The sequence below is a fragment of the Natrix helvetica genome, assembly GCF_964273705.1.
Source record: "Natrix helvetica genome assembly, chromosome: 7".
NCBI lineage: Eukaryota > Metazoa > Chordata > Lepidosauria > Squamata > Natricidae > Natrix > Natrix helvetica.
Window position 1 is genome coordinate 17,326,906 of NC_138558.1, and position 19,366 is coordinate 17,346,271.

At 40.0% G+C, this 19,366-nt stretch overlaps 1 protein-coding gene across 2 annotated transcripts in view; it reads left to right on the forward strand.

Annotated features, from left to right (window-relative positions):
* The window catches only part of GRID2 (glutamate ionotropic receptor delta type subunit 2), a gene marked incomplete at its 5' end in the record, with an annotated part of 1,118,477 nt that overhangs the window by 753,180 nt on the left and 345,931 nt on the right, over positions 1–19,366 (forward strand). For both annotated transcript variants that reach the window (XM_081960469.1, XM_081960470.1), the window contains 2 exons: positions 7,187–7,360; positions 12,840–13,001. In XM_081960469.1, coding sequence (XP_081816595.1) covers positions 7,187–7,360; positions 12,840–13,001 — 336 coding nt within the window. The remainder of the gene's footprint in view (positions 1–7,186; positions 7,361–12,839; positions 13,002–19,366) is intronic.

The following is a 19,366-nucleotide window of genomic DNA, read 5'->3' on the forward strand; positions in this document are numbered from 1 at the left end:
GCATATGGAGCAAAACCCAATTATAGAAATTCAAAGCTGATCATGCTATAATTATTGTCAGTTCATATAGGAATCTTTCCTTAATATGGGAGATAATCAGAAATAAGTAAGAAAGGAAATCAGGAATGATGATGGGAAGAAGGCAAATTTTAACGGATGGATAGACATTAGGTATCTAAGGTTATCACTCTTAGACCAGTGTTTCTCAAACTTCATTACTTTAAGGTATGTGGACTTCAACTCCCAGAATTTCCCAAACAACATGCTTCAATGAAAGTTGAAGTCCACGAAAAGTTTCCAAGGTGGCAACAAGTGGAAGAGGCTTTGATTCTCTTTAGATCCTGATGGAGATATCTAGGGCAGGAGTGTCAAACACAAGACCCGTGGGCCAGATCCTGGAAAATGTAAGAGGCCTGCCTGCATCGCTTTGGCCTGGTCTACTCAATGTGAAGAGGAAATATCAGGCCAGCATAACTTTGGCCCAGTCTACCCAGTGCAAAGAGGAAACATGCCAGCATTTGGGGGAGTGGCGTCAAGAGGGCCATGCCCATCCAGTTGGCCACACCGATCCAGACAACCATGCCTTCCTGGCCCCACCGAAGTCAACCACAGTCCTGATGCAGCCCTCCACGAAATTGAGTTTGACACCCCTGATCTAGGGTGTAAAGTGAGAAGAATCACCCTGAAATATAGAGTTTCATAAACAGTGTCAGGGTTCCAAATAGCATCCAAAAGTAAATGGATACTAGATACTCCCATGTAACACCTCTGCTGCGCAGGCTGCACTGGCTACCTGTGGCTTTCCAGGTGCATTTCAAGGTGTTGGTTATCATCTTTAAAGCGCTCCATGGCACAGGACCTAGCTATTTGCGGGTTCGTATCCTGCCCCACACATCCCTTCGGCCGATTCGCTCTCACAGGGAGGGACTCCTCCGGGTGCCGTCCACTAGGCAATGCCAGCGGGCGACGCCCAGGAGTAGGGCCTTCTCTGTGATGGGCCCGACCCTCTGGAATGACCTCCCCCCGGATATCAGAACTACCACCGACCTCCGCTCCTTCTGTAAGAAGCTTAAAACCCACCTGTTCAATTTAGCTGGCCTGGCCTAATACCAATTTTAGTCCCTCAAGTCTGTATTTTTAAATTTTTAGGGGTATGCGTTTTAGTTGATTTTAACTTTTATTATTCTGTACAGTTGAATTTAGGTTTAATTCGCTTTTAAGGGAATATATTTAAGGGTATTTATCTTTTGTACCTGTTTTTAATGAGATGCCTGTACACCGCCCCAAGTCCCTTCGGGGAGAGGGGGCGGTCTATAAATTTTGAAAAATAATAAATAAATAAATAAATAAATAAATAAATAAATAATAAATAAATAAATAAATAAATAAATAAATAAATAAATAAATAAATAAATAAATAAATAAATAAATAAATAAATAAATAAATAAATAAATAAATAAATAAATAATAAATCAGAGTCCAAGGCAAAGTATTGCTCAAAGTTCCAATTTATTAAGAGAGCCATATTGGCATATTTGGGAAAACACGAATCTGAAAGCTTCCCGGTTTTCTCCACCAAGTTGAAAGTTCAAGATCTTACCCCCACATCCACAAGTTCATCACATGGTCAATCTTCCACTGCCATGCTGGCAGTTCCACCCATCCAGTTCTGGTCAGGTGCAGAGGTGCGAAGACAAAGGATGACCTTAGCTTTCTAGAAAGAATTTTGTTATGGCTACATAGCATCTAACTCCGTACAATCCTCCCTTCCATTTTCCCACAATAGAAAATACATAGTAGAATAATAGAAAGTGTGGCAGGCCAAAGATCCAACAGAAAAGATGGCTGCAGGCCTGACAAACAGATTCATGTGTTAATCCGGAGGTGGATTTCTTTTCCTTCTCACCTGTATAGGTGGTATGCCTCAGTCTTGGGTTCTCTACCAGAGGCCTGAGGGATTGAGGGTTGTGTAGGATCTTAGCTGCTCCTAACTCTGCACTCTTCTAAACAGACAGCTCTGAAGTTGTTCCTAGAATCTGTTGGAGCTCTTCTCCCAGATTATGAGTCTCAGGCCTAATGTATTATTTAATTGATTCATGAATAAATAAATATATATTCATCTATCCATCCTCAAAGCTTTACACCGATAAGAACTGCTAAATTTAGAATTACTCCGAAAGCTTGGAACACAAAACTTCTGACCCCAGGGATCCACCCCGATTGAATCCTGCAACATTATCCCTGGACACCTACATTCACCTCCATTTATCTGACTTCCTTAAAAAAATGTTTTTCCATTCATAGCCAAGTGGATATCTGCTTCTTAATATTATATAGGCTATTTAATCACTTTCCTTTCCATTGCATTGGTTTGTAAAAATGACTAATACATTCTCTGAAAACTTCAGCTCCAATTATATTGCTGCTGCATAAAAATGGTTTATATTTTGTAAAAACTGGTAACTCTGATCTCCATCTTGTGGCTATTTGAAATGATACAGACTAAATGATAAGACGGCTTTGTAAGCTGAGAGAAGCCATTATCTATGGTACATTAAGGATTAATCGACCAGAAATTCAGAATATTACACTGGACACAGCTGATGCCAGGTGTTATTTTGTTTCCTGAAAAATCTATATTTCATAAAGAACAAAAATAACAGATGGCTTCAGAAGCCTATCACAGTCTATGAAGAAGAATAAAATAGACTTAGTCTAGTCAAAATGATTGATGTTTAAAATGTATGAATCTTCACATTTATATGTTGGACCATTAAAGAAATAAAAACGTAGTGGAAAATTTAAATATAGGCATGTTTAAGTAGCAACATTAATCATTATTTATACTTTAATCTATGTCCATTTTTCATACATTATATTTGTATAATTGGCTAAGAAAATGGTGAAAGCAATTTTGAATTACAGCCAGTCTTTGGGTTATTTTCTTACATATGATTATTTGCATTATTATTATTTTTATAAAAGATGGACCTTCAGCTTCATAGATGTGGACAAAGGTTGCCATGAATTAATGAGACAGTCAGATTCTTCCCTGCCAAAAAAAAAAAAAAAAAAAATCTAAATAATTTGAATAGGTTTTCTGATTAACCCTTTGATCTGTTCAGAACTCAAGTTAAAGCTATTAGTTATGCAGGGTTTAAAACACTTTTTTATTTATTTTAAAATATCAAGAAGCAAATAAAAGACTACAGTAAAGGAACAGGTCTGACTGGTGATGCTCTGTAAAAAAAAAAAAGCCCACTATTCACTAGGTTTAGAGCAGTGGTGGGTTTCAATTTTTTTTACTACCTATTCTGTGGGTGTGGCCTATTTTGTGGGTGTGGCTTAGCGGTCATGTGACTGGATGGGCGTGGCCAACTTGATGTCACTCACCAGGAGATGTCATGGATTGGGTAAAATGCAGTGAAGCTCACTTAACAACGCTCTTGCTTAGCAACCAAAATTTTGGGCTCAATTATAGTCATAAGTCAAGAACTATCTCTGCCTTCCTCTGCATGGCAGCCTTGTCCTAGTAAAGTCCTTCTCCTTTCTGGCAAGTTTGCTCTCTGTTAGAGGCACCAAAATAATCCAGACAATGTAAGGTTTCCTGCTGCAGCAGGGGGTTGGTCTAGATGGCCTCTGAGTAGATTCTAGCCCTAAATTGCTGTGCTGTTTTTCTTTCTTTCTTTCTCCCTTCCCTCTGTGGGAAGCAACCAACCCACCCACCCCCCAATAAAATATTACTCCCAGAAAGGGTCATTCCACATGCCTGCCAGATAGATAATGAGATAATGAACCTATAGAAAGCAGGGAATGATCCAAACTTTTTTAGAAACACAAAGCCCATATTGCACAAACCCCAAAACTTCAAAAACATAGAGCCATATAAGAATCCTACCTTTTATTCAGTTTGTTGTTTGGTTGACCCAGAAACAAACTTTTGAATGTCACTTTGCAAACTTCCTTTTTCAATTTAAAGCAGGTTTCAATTTAAAGTTTGCAGCATTAAGACTTATGGACTTCAACTCCCAGAATTCCACAGCCAGCAAAGCAACCTTGGCAACTTTTTCTTTCTCCCTTCCTTCCTCCCTCCCTCTCCCCCCCCCACCTCTCTTTTAGTTTTTAAAATCTCTTTTGCCTTGCCTGAACCAGCAGGGAAAAAGGGCTTAAAAAAAACTTCTGATGGAGATTCAGGTGCGTGGCGAAGCCACCATTAGTACTGGTCTGGTGTGCCAGATTTTCACTATCTCTTCTGGCATACCGGACAGGACTGGGAGGAACCCACCTCTGGTTTAGAGGTGAGGTTTAGTAGCTTAATGACACTGGAGATTGTCTCTGCTCCAGCTGTTCAAGTCTTAGCACCATGTGGCAGGATGAGTTCCTATCACTCAGCTCAGCTTCTGTCCGTCAAACAGTTCAAAAGCATGTTCTACGCAAGTAGATAAATAGGTACCATTTGACTGAGGAGACAAGTTGGTGCTCTGTGTAGGCAGTCAGATTCCTGATGGCTCTGAACTTTCCAGTTGCAGTGCCCATTTGTGAGGCAGCTCCAGGAAATTATGTGGCCTTGGGTGATGCTGCAGGAAGAACCCCTCATCTTTCTCCCTGGTGTGAAGCCAGCTTAACCTCCTGTGATACGCCTTGGGAAGTGTGCAAGCATGTCCTACAAGAGGCCTGTTAACTTGGCATGCCAAACTATATTTTGCACTTACATTATGGTCTCCTGACTATTGTAATAATGCTGTACACTAAAAACAATAACCTTACTAGGTAGCTAGTTCTATGATAAAGCCACCATTACTGGTAGGAAGGTTTTCTTTTCCCCCCTAACATTCAGTTAGACTTTGCTTTTCTGCAACCTAAATCTATTATACATGTCCTAGTCATGAAAAGACTTCATACCTTTTGCATGATGTCCTTTCAGGTATTTGAAAGGCAACTTCACATCCCCCTTCAGTCTTTGCTTTTCAAGGCTAAGCATGCCCAATTACTTCTATTTGTCTTCATAAATCTTAATTTGTCCCTGATCGTCTTCACTGCCTTTCTGAATCTGTTGATGTTTCTCTAAGTCCTTCTTGAAAATCCTTCTTAAAACCCAGAACTAAACAAAACACTCGAGACTTCATCTGATCAATACAGAATAGTACAAAACTACCGTGTTTCCCCGAATATAAGACAAGGTCTTGTTTTTACCACTAAAATAAGCACGGGCTTATTTTCGAGGAGGTCTTGTTATTTTTGAGATGCAGGAGGTGGCGAGCATGGTCACCTCATGGCTGTTGCTGTGTTGCAATATTTTTGGGGAGGGCTTATTTTTTGAGGAAAGCTTATTTTTGGGAGGGCTTATTTTTTGAGGAGGGCTTCTTTTGGGGGAGGGCTTATTTTAGCGCATGCACTCAAAAGCCCGTTTTGGCTTATTATACGGGGAGGTCTTATTTTTGGGGAAACGGGGTATTATTTTCAATAGTTTAGAAACAAAACTGTTCTTACTGGTATCTTAAAGACAGATTTTTGAAGATTTTCTTATTTCTTATCAAGAATTTATTTATATCTCACCTTTATTATTTTTATTATAACTCAAGTCAGTGAACACATATAATCTTCCTCATCACTACTGCCCAACTGCCCTGCCAACCACCTGTGGAGGACAAAAAGTGATGACACCATCCTGTTTTAATCCTATGCACACCATCAAAGTGAACTCAAGACAGTTTTTGTTCTGTTTCCAAACCACACTTATCCATGTTAGATCACCTCAAGCATTTTTTGTCTATTTGGGTTAGTGCACTTGAGTTGTATTACAAGATAAGTCCAAGATTTTTTTTTCCCCCAGAACACTTTCTACTTTTTCCTGTGTTTTTTTTTTAATGTGGTAAACCAAAGTATCTTTTTGCCAATAATCTAAGGAAGAAGGCTCATCACCACCTACTGATGCATGATTTGATTTGGGTTGAGGTGAGAAAAGAGAGGAAGATAGTTTTTTTTAAATAGAAATGCAGAATACATACAATATAAAATAGATTACAACTATTTTATCAATTAATATTTGTAAAGTATTAAAAATTATTGTGGTTGTTAAAACCTTGTATGATTGCCTGAAACATTTTTGCTGTTCAGCGATTTTTTCTTCAATGCTGTCTTTAAAGTCCTGGATTTCCCCCCCCCCCCCCCCCAAAATAGTCACTTTGAGATCTGCCATATATTGTCCTTGGAGATGGAAATGCTTTGATATTACTTTGTCCTGTATGCTCTGTCACAGAAGAGACTTCTCTTATTCATCATCTTATCCTTTCTCTCTATGTGTATCTGCTTTCAGCGTGCACACTATCTCTCCTGCTTATTTTGCTTCTTTGTCTTCATGTCTGCATATGCAAAAAAACATTAAATAAGCTCTAAAGTGAATTTCCTTTGGGTTCTTCTTGGCTATAGTTTCCATTAAGCTTTAAGTCAGGGGTGTCAAACTCAAGGCCCACAGGCTGGATTTGACTCACGGGGTGCTTAGATCTGGCCTGCAGGCCAGTCCTGGAAACAGCGAAGGATCAGCCCACGGTGCCTCTGCTAGTGAAAACAGAGCTCAGGAGGGCTGCGTGCGGCCTTCCTGAGCTCTGTTTTCAGCCATGACGGCCTCCTGAAACCACCTGCCAGCAAAAATGGAGCTCAGGGAGGCTGCAAAGGGCCCGCCTGGGCTCCGTCTTCGCTGAGAGAGAGCTGCAGGAGGCCATCATGGCCAAAACCAGAGCATTGATGAGTGACATTGAACTGGCCACGCCCACCCTGGTCACACAACAGAAGTGGATTTTTGTTGGTTCACCCCAGATTGGGCGAACTGGTAGTGGCGTCGGGAGGCTCTGCCCACCCGCCAAGACGTTTCTGTGCATGTGAAAAAGCTTCTGTGCATGCGCGAAAACATCGCGAGGGCATGTGTGCACACGAGCAAACCAGTAGTAAAATAAATTGAAACCCACCACTGCCACACACACCCGGCCCCTCAAGGTCCAACAAAACCTTGATGCGTCCCTCAATGAAATCAAGTTTGACACACCTGGTTTAAGTTGTAAAATTGTAAAGCACGAGCTTTTTGGATATTGATAGATATTTCAGCTTATTATACTAAGTGCCTCCCACACCTTATACCTTACAGCAGGTATTTTTAGTTTTCCAAATATTCTGTGCTTTATCTTACAGGAAATCAATGATGGAGACGTACAGGATCTGGTGAGAAAGTCAATTGGAAGGTTAACAATTATTAGGCAGAGTTTTCCTGTGCCACAGAACATCAGTCAGCGCTGTTTCCGTGGAAACCACCGAATATCTTCATCACTTTGTGACCCGAAAGACCCCTTCTCTCAAAATATGGAGGTATCTTCTGATCCTATGCCATAAGCATTACTTAAGGTGGATGGGGAAAGCTTTTTATGTAATGAAATTTTTACCCATCTTATGCACTTAATAGATGTTCATAAATCCAAACATACAAATGCATGCATAAACACTCACATACAGTCCATAATGAAATCACAAATATGCACAGCTTTCTGGAGATCAATACCTGTATTCATTTGCTATCCAAATATCCTTTCGCAGAAAATCTGCTGAAAGGGGCCAGACTTTTCAATTAAAATGTGATTTCTCATCCTGAGTGCCATTCAGCTGAAATCTCTACCCTTATAATATTACATGAATGATGTCAGACTACAAGGGCAATTGGTGAATACAGATTTGTTCAAAACCATATGTCACCTCATGGTAAACATTCCAAAAATAACCCCCCAAAAAACTCTGAAGTCATGTATTTTTAAAAAAATACTTTTTTTTTTGCCCACCAAAAGGAGTTTTGCACACTGTGTCCACTTATATCAGTTGTCTCAATTTTTTTATTCCTGCAAAAGGAGTTAACACTTAGGTTAACAATATCTATCAATGGTTGACAGTTAACTGTGAATGTATAGATTTTAGTAATCGTAAGGAGGATATTTTAAGGTGTCAGATATGTTTTTACTACACTGTTTAAAATATTGTAATTTTTACTCATCATTTCATAAGCCTAAGTCATTAGATCTATGAAATGCAACATCCATAGTTATGGTATAACTGAAATACTTTGCTTTATATAGTAATCAAGAATAGATATGATCTGCTCATTTTAGAAGGGGTTTCCATTTCCCAATGGAAATTTGTTGAGTGCAAAATGTAATAGATGGTACTGTACATGATACATAACATGTTCTTCTGACATATGGAGAAAAAGTCTTGGAATACAGCACATGCTATTATTCTAATCTTATCCAGCTGCAGTGCCTTAAATCAAAGGATGGTAAAAGCTTCTTGCAGAGATAGAAGTTTCAAAATTCCTAACTAGGTTTCAAAAATACGTTTGATGTTTTATGACCAACATCATGGAGAAGGAAGGAAGGAAGGAAGGAAGGAAGGAAGGAAGGAAGGAAGGAAGGAAGGAAATAGATTGATACTTGTCTTCACAACCTAGTTTTTGGTAAGAGAAAAATATGAGGTAGACAGCATCATCACCAGATGGATTCATAACTGGCTGACACACAGCATGTAGTCCTCAATGGAACTACATCTACATGAAGGGAAGCATGAAGTGGAACTTGGGCACAGGTTGGACTAGAAGACCTCCAAGGTCCCCTCCAGCTTGTCATTTGGTTGTTCTGTTCATTCTAAATCCTGAATTTAATTATCCTTTTTGCCAAATCTGTAAGGCTAGTTTTAGGTTTAGACCAGGTTTGAGACACAATCTTAGATTTGGAGGGATTCCACCAACACCTTTTCAAATCTCTTTTGCCCTAATTATTCAATCTTAAGTATCCATTTCATTTCTCTCTTTTCTGTTGTGCATTCACTAGACTATATATATATATATATATATATATATATATATATATATATATATATATATATATATATATATATATATATATATATATATATATATATATATATATATATATATATATATATATATATATATATATATATATATATAAACTAACGTAGACAACATAATACAAAATCATCACCATGTCCAGCTCACCAGCTAATAGTAGTTTCAGCTGTTTCCTGCTCTGAAATAATGAAACCATGGGACATATGGTGAACTAAACCAGTATAATCCCAAGCAATGTAATCAAACATAACCAAAGGAGATTATTACCAATCCTATCTTTAATCATGGCTAATTCTCACACTAAAAAAAGAATCGTTCTATAGATTTCTCTCCCTCCCCCCCTCTGTGCGTGTGTGTCTTGAAGTGTTTGAAAAAGCAAACATAAAAATTGGTCAGTTCATTGGCTATTCTATTCCATTCTGCTCCATTCTGTTCCATTCCATTCCATTTCTTTCCATTATCCTTTCTTCCACTGTGAAATCCCTGGGGGGGTGGGGGGGAAGCATATTAAATCAATTGCCTTTTGCTGAATTATACAGGACATTAAGCAACTGCTTTTGATTACATATGACCACAATAAATATATGAAGCAGAATTCCAATTCCCAAAATATAATGTGCTTTGAGGTTACTGTGGTTAGTGCAGTATTCTAAAGTCACAGGGAGGAAATTGAGATATAAAAATCAGTGTAAAATAAAGTAGCATTCATGAATTCCTGATGATTGACAATGACACAAGTGCTTATCTACAATATACATAAAAACTTACAATATCTGTTTCTTGGCTCTAACATTTTTTGTTGTTGAATGAAGAAATATAGGTAGTGCTCAACTGACAACTGTAACTGTGCTCCTAGGTTGAGGCATCACATAACCAGACCCAATGTTTCCACATTTTCATTAAGCAAAAGCTGTGGTCATTGAGTAAGCACTGCTGTCATTAAGCAAATCAATATTACCAAATGGTCGGTTTTTTGCTGGAAACTGGAAGTAAATGCCAGAAGCCAACCCAAATGTCATGAATTGCAGTCATATGGATTGGGGGTTACCAAGTGTCCAAAATATGATTATATGACCACAAGCAGGTGTGTGTGTGTGTATGTGCGTGCATGTGCACACGCGTAGCAGCAGCTATCATAACTTCAAAAACAAGTCACAAGTAGGTCTTGTAGATACATCATAACATCAAACATTTATTAAATGACTGATTTTAAATTGAGGACTATCAACATAAGAATGGTTTTAAATGCACAGTTATATGATAAAGTTGTGCAGAGCATTAAAAAAGTTTTCCACAATGGCCATCAGTAGATGTGGAGACTCTGGAAAGAGTGCAGAGAAGAGCAACAAAGATGATTAGGGGACTGGAGACAAAAACATATAAAGAACGGTTACAGGAACTGGGCATGTCTAGTTTAATGAAAAGAAGGACTAGGGGAGACATGATAACAGTGTTCCAATATCTCAGGGGCTGCCACAAAGAAGAGGGAATAAAGCTATTCTCCAAGGCACCTGAGGTCAGGACAAGAAGCAATGGGTGGAAACCAGTAGTAGGTTTCGTTTGAAAATCAGCTGGCAGGGCAATGCCTTGAGTGCCCTCAGAAATGGCTCTGCGTGCCACCTGTGGCACGCATGCCATAAGTTCGCCATCACAACTCTAAACTAAGGAACTGCTATTTTAAATCATTTTATTGGGAGAAGTTGCCAATGATCTTGATGACTTTGCTTGCTTAATGCAAAAGACAAAATGTTCATTTTTTTAAAAAAAGATTAGTTCTACAAAGTCTATGTATAAATTAGGATGATGATGATAAGCACTGAGGAGCCCAGAGACTGTGGATTGCCTACTCTCTAAAAGCTAGAAGGAAGATTTTTCTTTTCTTTTTTGCTTTTTTGGTTTGCTCCTATCAAAAGCTTTTGTTCCTATTCTATCCTTTTAGGTAGAAGTTGCTAAAAGAAACTATATGTCACAGTTCCAATGGAAGCCCTAATTAAATCATGAGCCTTGAGCCAAGTTCAAAAGAAATCCAGTTATTTATTAAATCCAATTATTTATCTTCCCATGGGAACATGTCGGCACGTTCCCATGTGAAGCCAACTCTGACCCCACCTAATTTATGGCCCAATTATGACCCTGTTTCCCCCCTCCTCCCAAGCTGTGTCATAAATCACATTCTCCAACGGAGCACTTTTGCGGGCTGTAGAGACCACGCCCCTCCAGCTGTTGCAGGTAACCTGGGATACAGCCTTGAGAAAGCTATGCGTGGAATGTGCATCAGATTGTGGCTGCCATGCTCCTCCATCAGTTTTTCCTCCTCCTGCTTATGGCAACTCGAGAGCAGGCCAGGGATGCTTTACCAGTTGACACTATATGCTGCTCCAAGTAGATCTTTCTCTTTCATTCCTTCTTTCTCTTCCTCACTCATAATCATGTTCTTTTCTTTCCTACTCTAGAACAAAGTGATTACTTATAGAAAGAAAGTTGGCTTAAGAACTATATGCATTTAAATGATTGTGTGGTTTGTCCATCACAATCTAGAAGTTCCTTTTATGGACTGAATCGTAAATCCTAAATGCCTACAATAAATACCCTTTACCATTGCTTATATGAAAGCATTATTATTATTATTTCAGAAAAGAAAACTATGCTGAAGTAGTAAAATGGATCAAATATTAAAATGGCTGAGGAGCTCATTCATTTACAGAGATCTAAACATATTTAGACTACTTCCATGCCTCTCATTCTGAATGTTTGCCTTCAAGCACAGCAAAAAAATGTGAACATGAATTTTATCCCAATTTACAATGATGATTTAAAAAAAAAACCAAAACAAACAAAAAACTAACTTGATACATACTTTCTGGTCTGAAATGGATTCTGTCTACCTGGCCAAAATGTCAAGGTGGAAAGCATTTATCCATGATTCTGCTAAGAAGTGTATTTGATTCAGCAGTTGTCAGGCATAATCAACCAGAGATACTCGTGAATAACAACTATCAATAACTTTATTGTCTACTGCCTATATTACAAGAATATGCCCAAATTGCTTGTCTTCCCTTGAGAATGATCAGACAAAGCTTCATGGATCTTGAGGAAGCTTAGGTTGCTTATGGCTGCACAAGGATTCCAAGCTAGATGCTCGCTTAACCCCTTCTTCCAGCCTCTCCAACAGTTTCTTAGTAGCTCCTTAACGAAGAATAGTTCATCTGGAACACCAAAATGTAGAATGCCCAAGTCTAGCTCAGAACTGGAGAAAAAAGGAAGCCACTTCAATTTTGTAAAAAAAAAAACCACCATAATAATCTTCAGGCAATACCTGGGCATTGTAATCCATGATAGGAATAACCAACTTTCTCTGTGTGTCACTGTAAGTATGCATGTCAGAATGTTAGACCTTGGACATGACATTATACTGAAGGATACCTTTGGAGAAGCCTTCTCTAAAATAGTGTACCTGTTAGGACTATTAATCTGAAACATGAAACTCACAGATAATGAGATGTAGACATTTGTCATCCATCCTCCTTAACTGTATTTGGAAATCAGAAGGATGTCCTGGTGCAGTTAGGACTTATACCTGGAGAACAAGCTGCACGCAGTTGTTCATTCATGAGTATATGGGCACTAGACCTTATCAAGATACCATAAAAGCCCTTGACATGCATTGAAATAACCCTTGGATTAGAAAAATGTAACATTTCAAGTTGCAGTCAGGGACATGCCTCGACTTACGAAATGCAAACTGAATGAACTAGTAATCATGTAACCGCCTCTGGACCCAAGTGGTTTGTAAAATGTGAGGCAATCTATTGTGGTGGTATTGCATTTACTTTCCTGACAGCTTGAGTGGTGACAGCTGAGACAAACTACCTCTGAATTCTGCCAGCATGTGGGTGCTAGTTACTTATAATCAATTCTTAATCTCTTTGACAGATTACCAACCTTTACATATACGATACCGTGTTGTTGCTGGCAAATGCTTTTCATAAGAAGCTGGAGGACCGAAAGTGGCACAGTATGGCTAGCTTGACATGCATTAGGAAGAATTCCAAACCCTGGCAAGGAGGGAGATCTATGCTGGATACAATCAAGAAGGTACTTTAAATCATGATGCTGGGGTTTCCGCTTGGGTTTCCGCAGGAGGTCAGATTTTTATAGAGTTAGCGGTTTGCATTTGTTGATGGAATGCATATGGGTTTTGTTAAGACATATACCTTTTTCTATACGGTTAGTGAATTCAGAAGTGGTTCAGTTCTCTTTTATAACTTTGGGTGTGTGTATGTTTGTGTGTACGGCCAGTAAACATTCGTATAGGGTAGTCAGTATAGCAATATGCCTCATGAATGATCTGCACTGGTCTAATACCCTGTTGCCCTGGAAATAAGACCTCCCTGGATAATAAGCCCAATGAGGCTTTTGAGCGCATGTGATAAAATAAGCCCTCCCCCCAAAATAAGCCTTCCCCAAGAATATTGCAACACAGCAGCAGCCATGAGGTGACCATGCTCCCCATCTCCTGCACCTCAAAAATAATAAGACCTCCCCGAAAATAAGGCCAAGCTCTTATTTCAGGGATCAAAAGAAAATAAGACCCTGCTTATTTTCGGGGAAACATGGTATATATAAATTATACTTGTGCAGATCATTCACAAGGCACATGCTATATTACCAATGGTGGGATACTGCCAGTTTAACAACCAGTTCAGTGAGCGTGCGCTTTGCACGCATGTGTGCTATGCGTGCATGCATAGCGCTGAAAATGGAGCATTTAGAAGCTCAGCTGCAACAATAAGCAAAAGAGCTGTGTGTGTGTGTGTGGAGAAATCAGCTGTGCCGTGGGACTGAGATGAGCTAGAAAGCAGGACAGGATAGAGCAGGGGCAGGTGGGCGGTCCCAACTTATCTTCGGAGCAAATTGATTTGCTCCCGGCTGATTGTCAGAGTTACCAGTTTGCCTGAACTAGTCCAAACCAGTAGAATCCCACCCCTGCATATTACTATCCTAATCCATATTACTACCAGTTCACCCGATGCTACCGGTTCGGGCGAACCGGTAGTCAGCTGTGCAACAATCAGAACATTTTTTTTTACTATTGTTAGCATTTTTTGCCAAAAATACTAAATAAAAGTTTTTAAAAAGTTCCAACAATCAGCTATATCACAATCAGCTGTGCCGCACTATTTATATTTGCTAGAAAGTAGGAAATCGGTACAGCTGTTCTAATTACCGTTGCAGACTCAGAAAAGGCTTCTGAACACCTGCAAAGCACTCCTGCAAACTAGTAGCAGGCTTTAGAGCAGTGGTTCTCAACCTATGGGTCGGGACCCCTTTGGGGGTCGAACGACCCTTTCACAGGGGTCGCCTAAGACCATCAGAAAACACATATTTTTGATGGTCTTAGGAACTGAGACACCAATTTTATGGTTGGGGTCACCACAACATGTGGAACTGTATTAAAGGGCCGCGGCATTGGGAAGGTTGAGAACCACTGTTTTAGGGCATTTCACCCCTGCCTGAAAGGGAATTTAGTATGATATGTATGTAAATACACCCTCCGAATCCTTGTATTCACAAACGTTTTCAACCTATTTTCTGATATTTCCAGCCTTTGGTAAGCAAGAAAACAAAAGTATCTTTTAAACTCATGGTTGCTATTCAGAGTAATGATTAATTTCGCCCCACAAAGCAGAAACTGTGACCAGCCATAAAAAACCTTAAAGCAGTAAAAGGGTGGGTGGGGGGGAGAAAATGAATAATCTCTGTATTAAATGTTGAGGTACTTCATTAGTGTCATGTAGAGAACAAATCACTTTTTGTCTTTCCAGTTCTCATTCAGGAAAGAAAATTTCCTATATGCATTTATTTCCAAGAAGACAATTGCAATGAAAGCTTCATAAGGAGGAAATGGTGCTCTTTCTTGTATCTTGTTATGAGTTGGCCAAAGTCCATAAAGGAGTGAACGTCCTTTCATTGTACAAGCCTCTATAGCAGGGATGTCAAACTCAATTTCATTGTGGGCCGCATCAGGGTTGTGTTTGATCTTTGGGGGCTGGGGGCATGGCCAGGTGGGCATGGCCAGGATGGGCGTGGCCAGCTTGATGTCACTCGGGTCGGGGGACCATGAAAACGGGCATGGCCACACTGAACTCCATTTTCACAAGAGGCCATTGCAGCTGAAAATGGAGGCTGGAGGAAGCCATGCGCAACCCCGGAGCTCCATTTTTCCTTGCAGAGGCACCACTGGCCAGTCCTTCGCTGCTTCCAGGGTGACCCCACGGGCCAGATTCAAGCAACCTGTCATCCAGATTTGGCCCCCAGGCCTTGAGTTTGACATCCCTGCTCTATAAGGTTGATCTGCATCTCTCTGGCTATCCAGATTTCAATCCATTTTCAGAGGAAAATATTTGACGAAATTCCTTCTACTAGTCTTTATTCAAATTGAGAAGAACAATCAGTATTAGACCTTTTGCCATTTACAACAACAACAACAATATAGATATTATAAGCAATACTAGAAAGGTGAAAAAAAATCTCAAAGGTTTGGAGAATAAAATAGAAAAACATACTTTTGTGCCAAGAAAAAGAACATCTGAGAAATCGCCAGTTGAATTAATTGGTAATGGATTAGAATTTTGTCCTCGAGTTATGACCATCATTGAGCCCTGCAGTGATAGCCATAATCATAATTGTAAGGCATATGAAACATTATTTTACAATTTTTTTTGCAGCGGTCATTAAGTGATGCAGCAGTCATAAAGCAAATGCTGCAATCGTTAAATGAACCCATTGTTCTCTATTGAGTGGGTTTTGCTGGAAAGCAGAAGTAAATGTTAGTTTATGGCAAAGATGTCATAAATGGCAGTCATATGGACAAATTAAGAGTTGGACATGGCCACAAATGTGGGCCAGTTCCTGTGCACCCCAAATATGGTCACATGACCAGATGTAGGCGCATATGTCAGAATTAGAAACTGGACCATAAATAGAATAGAATAGAATAGAATAGAATAGAATAGAATAGAATAGAATAGAATAGAAACAGAGTTGGAAAGGACCTTGGAGGTCTTCTAGTCCAATCCTCTGCTTAGGCAGGAAACCTTACACCACTTCAAACAAATGGTTATCCAACCTCTTCTTAAAAACTTCCAGTGTTAGAGCATTCACAACTTCTGGAGGCAAGTTGTTCCACTGATTAATTGTTCTGTCAGGAAATTTCTCCTTGGTTCTAAGTTGTTTCTCTCCTTGATTAGTTTCCACCCATTGCTTCTTGTTCTACCCTTAGATGCTTTGGAGAATAGCTTGACTCCCTCTTCTTTGTGGCAGCCCCTGAGATATTGGAACACTGCTATCATGTCTCCCCTAGTCCTTCTTTTCATTAAACTAGACATACCCAGTTCCTGCAATTGTTATTCATATGTTTAGGCTCTAGTCCCCTCATCATCTTTGTTGCTCTTCCCTGCACTCCTTTCTAGAGTCTCCACATCTTCTCTACATCATGGTGACCAAAACTGAATGCAGTATTCCAAGTGTGGCCTTACCAAGGGATTATAAAGTGATATTAACACTTCACGTGATCTTGATTCTATCCCTCTGTTTATGTAGCCTAGAACTGTGTTGGCTTTTTTGGAAGCTGCTGCAATTATTTTTGGGAGAAATCTAAGCAACCATTTGTAAGTCAAGAACTACCTGTAATTATTATGCAATTCTGTTTTAAGGAAAGCATCTAAAAACCAGCTGCAAAGTGATGACTTTTTAATGTGAACAGAGGCAGGTGTGAATGTGAGATACCTGCACACTTTGTTTAGCAAAATGCATGGCTTGGCCTAGCTATATACCTGCCCTGTGTTACCGCATTGTTTCACAGTCTCCAGGAATCCTTCTTTACAGCAAGGCTAGGAGCCTCTTAATGTGCCAATGGCTTCCTTTTCTAGGGAATGATATGGCTCATTTTGCATGCAGAGAGTGTCCATATATGAAAAAAGACCGATGGATAGGATCAAGACCCCAATTAGGATGGCAAATGATTCAGCTTTCTTTTTGTTGTCGTTTTTTTCTCTTTCTTTCTCTCTCTCTCTCTCTCTCTCTCAGATTCATACCTCCTTTTGAGGCTCCTTCGCTTTCTTCTTTCCCCCCCTCTCTTTCCCTATCCTCTGCCTTTCTGTCTGGATCTCCTCTTTGATGCCCTGCTGGAAAAAAAATAGACTATTTTGGCTGAAGTTCTGAACTGATTATTCACAAAGAGATTTTGTAAGCAGGCTGAGTTTCAAGGTTTTTCTGTTTCTGCTTTTCAACCCATGTGCCTTCCAAAAACATGCGCCCAGAGAACTTCAAAGTTGGTGTTGGTCATTTTTCCATACTTTAATATTAATTGTGGCATAAGGCTGGGTATCTGAGACAAGTTTACAAGATCAATTTTGCTTGCCTGACTCAGAGGGCCAGAGAATGCCTGCAAAATGTCCATGGCTAGCTAGAGGTGTGACAGGTGAGACTCCATTGATGATGTTTGAGTAGATGCCCCTCCAGTAGTGGGTTCCGGGTGGTACGGCCCAGTACGGGCATACTGGTGGTCGCTGGGAACAGCGGCCACCGTACCGGAACGTTGTTTCAGTGGGCCCACCCTCCCACCTGCGTTCCTTACCTCTTTTTGAGGGAAACGGGCCAATTGCGCATGCATGCACAGCGTACAGCGCCTGCATGACCTCACCGAGCAGCTGGGGCATCGCAGGGCAGTGGTGTGCGCATGTGTGCACAGCAAGCGTGCCCAAGGTGGACATCCGGTCCCGTCGCACCGTACCAGTTGCGACGGGATCTGGAACCCACCACTGTGTTCCTCCAACAAAATAACCAATCCTTCTTGAGAGAGGATGGCCTTCACTCTTAGGACATCTCAGAAGGTGGTGAAGATTGTCTTTTCCAAAAATCTTTGAACAGTACAATAGGTGCCGCTGTGTAGCAATTGGTAACAAAATTGCTGTATTATAGTGCATTATTTTCTGATATCATTATCATCTATACATTGTCTAGAGCAGGGCAGGGTGCCAAACTCAAGGCTCGTGGGCCGGATTCAGTCCATGGGGTGCTTAGATCTGGTCCATGGTCCCATCCTGGAAACAGAAAAGGACCGGCCCATGGAGCCTCTGCCAGTGAAAATTGAGCCTGGGCGTGCCAAGCGTGACCTCCCCAACCTCCGTTTTTGCTGGTAGAGGGCTGCAGGAGGCCATCACGGCCAAAAACAGAGTCTTGATGAGTGACTTTGAGCTGGTCACACACACCCTGGCCGCACACACATACCCCAAGGTCAAACATAATCCTGATGCGGCCCTCAATGAAGTCGAGTTTGACACCCCTAGTCAGGAAAGTGACAAAATGTACACATAGACTTGTACCATTGTCAAAACTTTGTAACTAAATACCTACATGTTTACTTATATACATAAGAATTAACATACACCAGATGGTTCTTCAAATGGGGATAAGCCAACTTCATTTTGTTTTCATTGCTTCATATGCTTCTGACTTCTTGAACAAGAGCCAAAGTAGCTCAGCTTTCATGGATGAATTCCTTTACCAACTCTGCCTCATCATGCATTAATCATTTTCCTTTCTGGCACAAAAATTTCATCCAGGCTAGGATCAAGACATAGAGTAAGTGCACCATAGTCCTTCACTTTCTCTATGTGTGAGAAAGAACTAAAACACTGCAATTGATCAAAGTGACTTGAATCAAAATGGCTGTTCATTGAAATTTCTTTTTCAGACTCATTTTGATGGCACTCTTCAATTAGAGGAGGAGTGGGATGAAATTGCCACAGCTTGAGAGCTGTCTCCCTTTCCTTCTTTCTTCTTTCTTTTAGGCTGTGATATTTATTCCTTATTTCTCTATTGAGTAGAAGGTGACCTCAACCATTTTGAAGGCTGCGGGATTTCTTCATTGATTCTTGCACCTTTTGAAGGCTAACGCTTGCTATCCAAATATGAAAAACCACTGTGATTTGTCTTGCCCACAGTATCCAAAGCATTATTTGCTCTCTTCAGATAATCCGTATTCTACTTTTTGTACTCCTAACATGGTCATTTCCCCCCCAATTTCTATTACGTGTATATATCTAGCAAGATTTGGTAAAGATTAGAAAGACATTGATTTTTATGAAAACATATTATCCAGATAAGTTCCATTATAGTCAATACTAATGAAAATGTTTTCAGAATATCACAAAAATTGGATTGTGGTGTTTGTCTGTCTGTCCATCGACCATTTATCAAAACAATAAATCTTCAATGATTTTGCTTCTTAAATTACTCCAGGGGCCTAAATTGTGCTTGATAGATAAAACCAGCTCTTAAGGCTGGAGCTTCACTTGCCTAAAAGTTCAGAAATAAAGATTTGTGCCAGTTCTAGCCTTCGCTTTCCTTATAACCTCTAAGTGGGAATAATCAATTTCTAATCTCTTTTCTGGTTT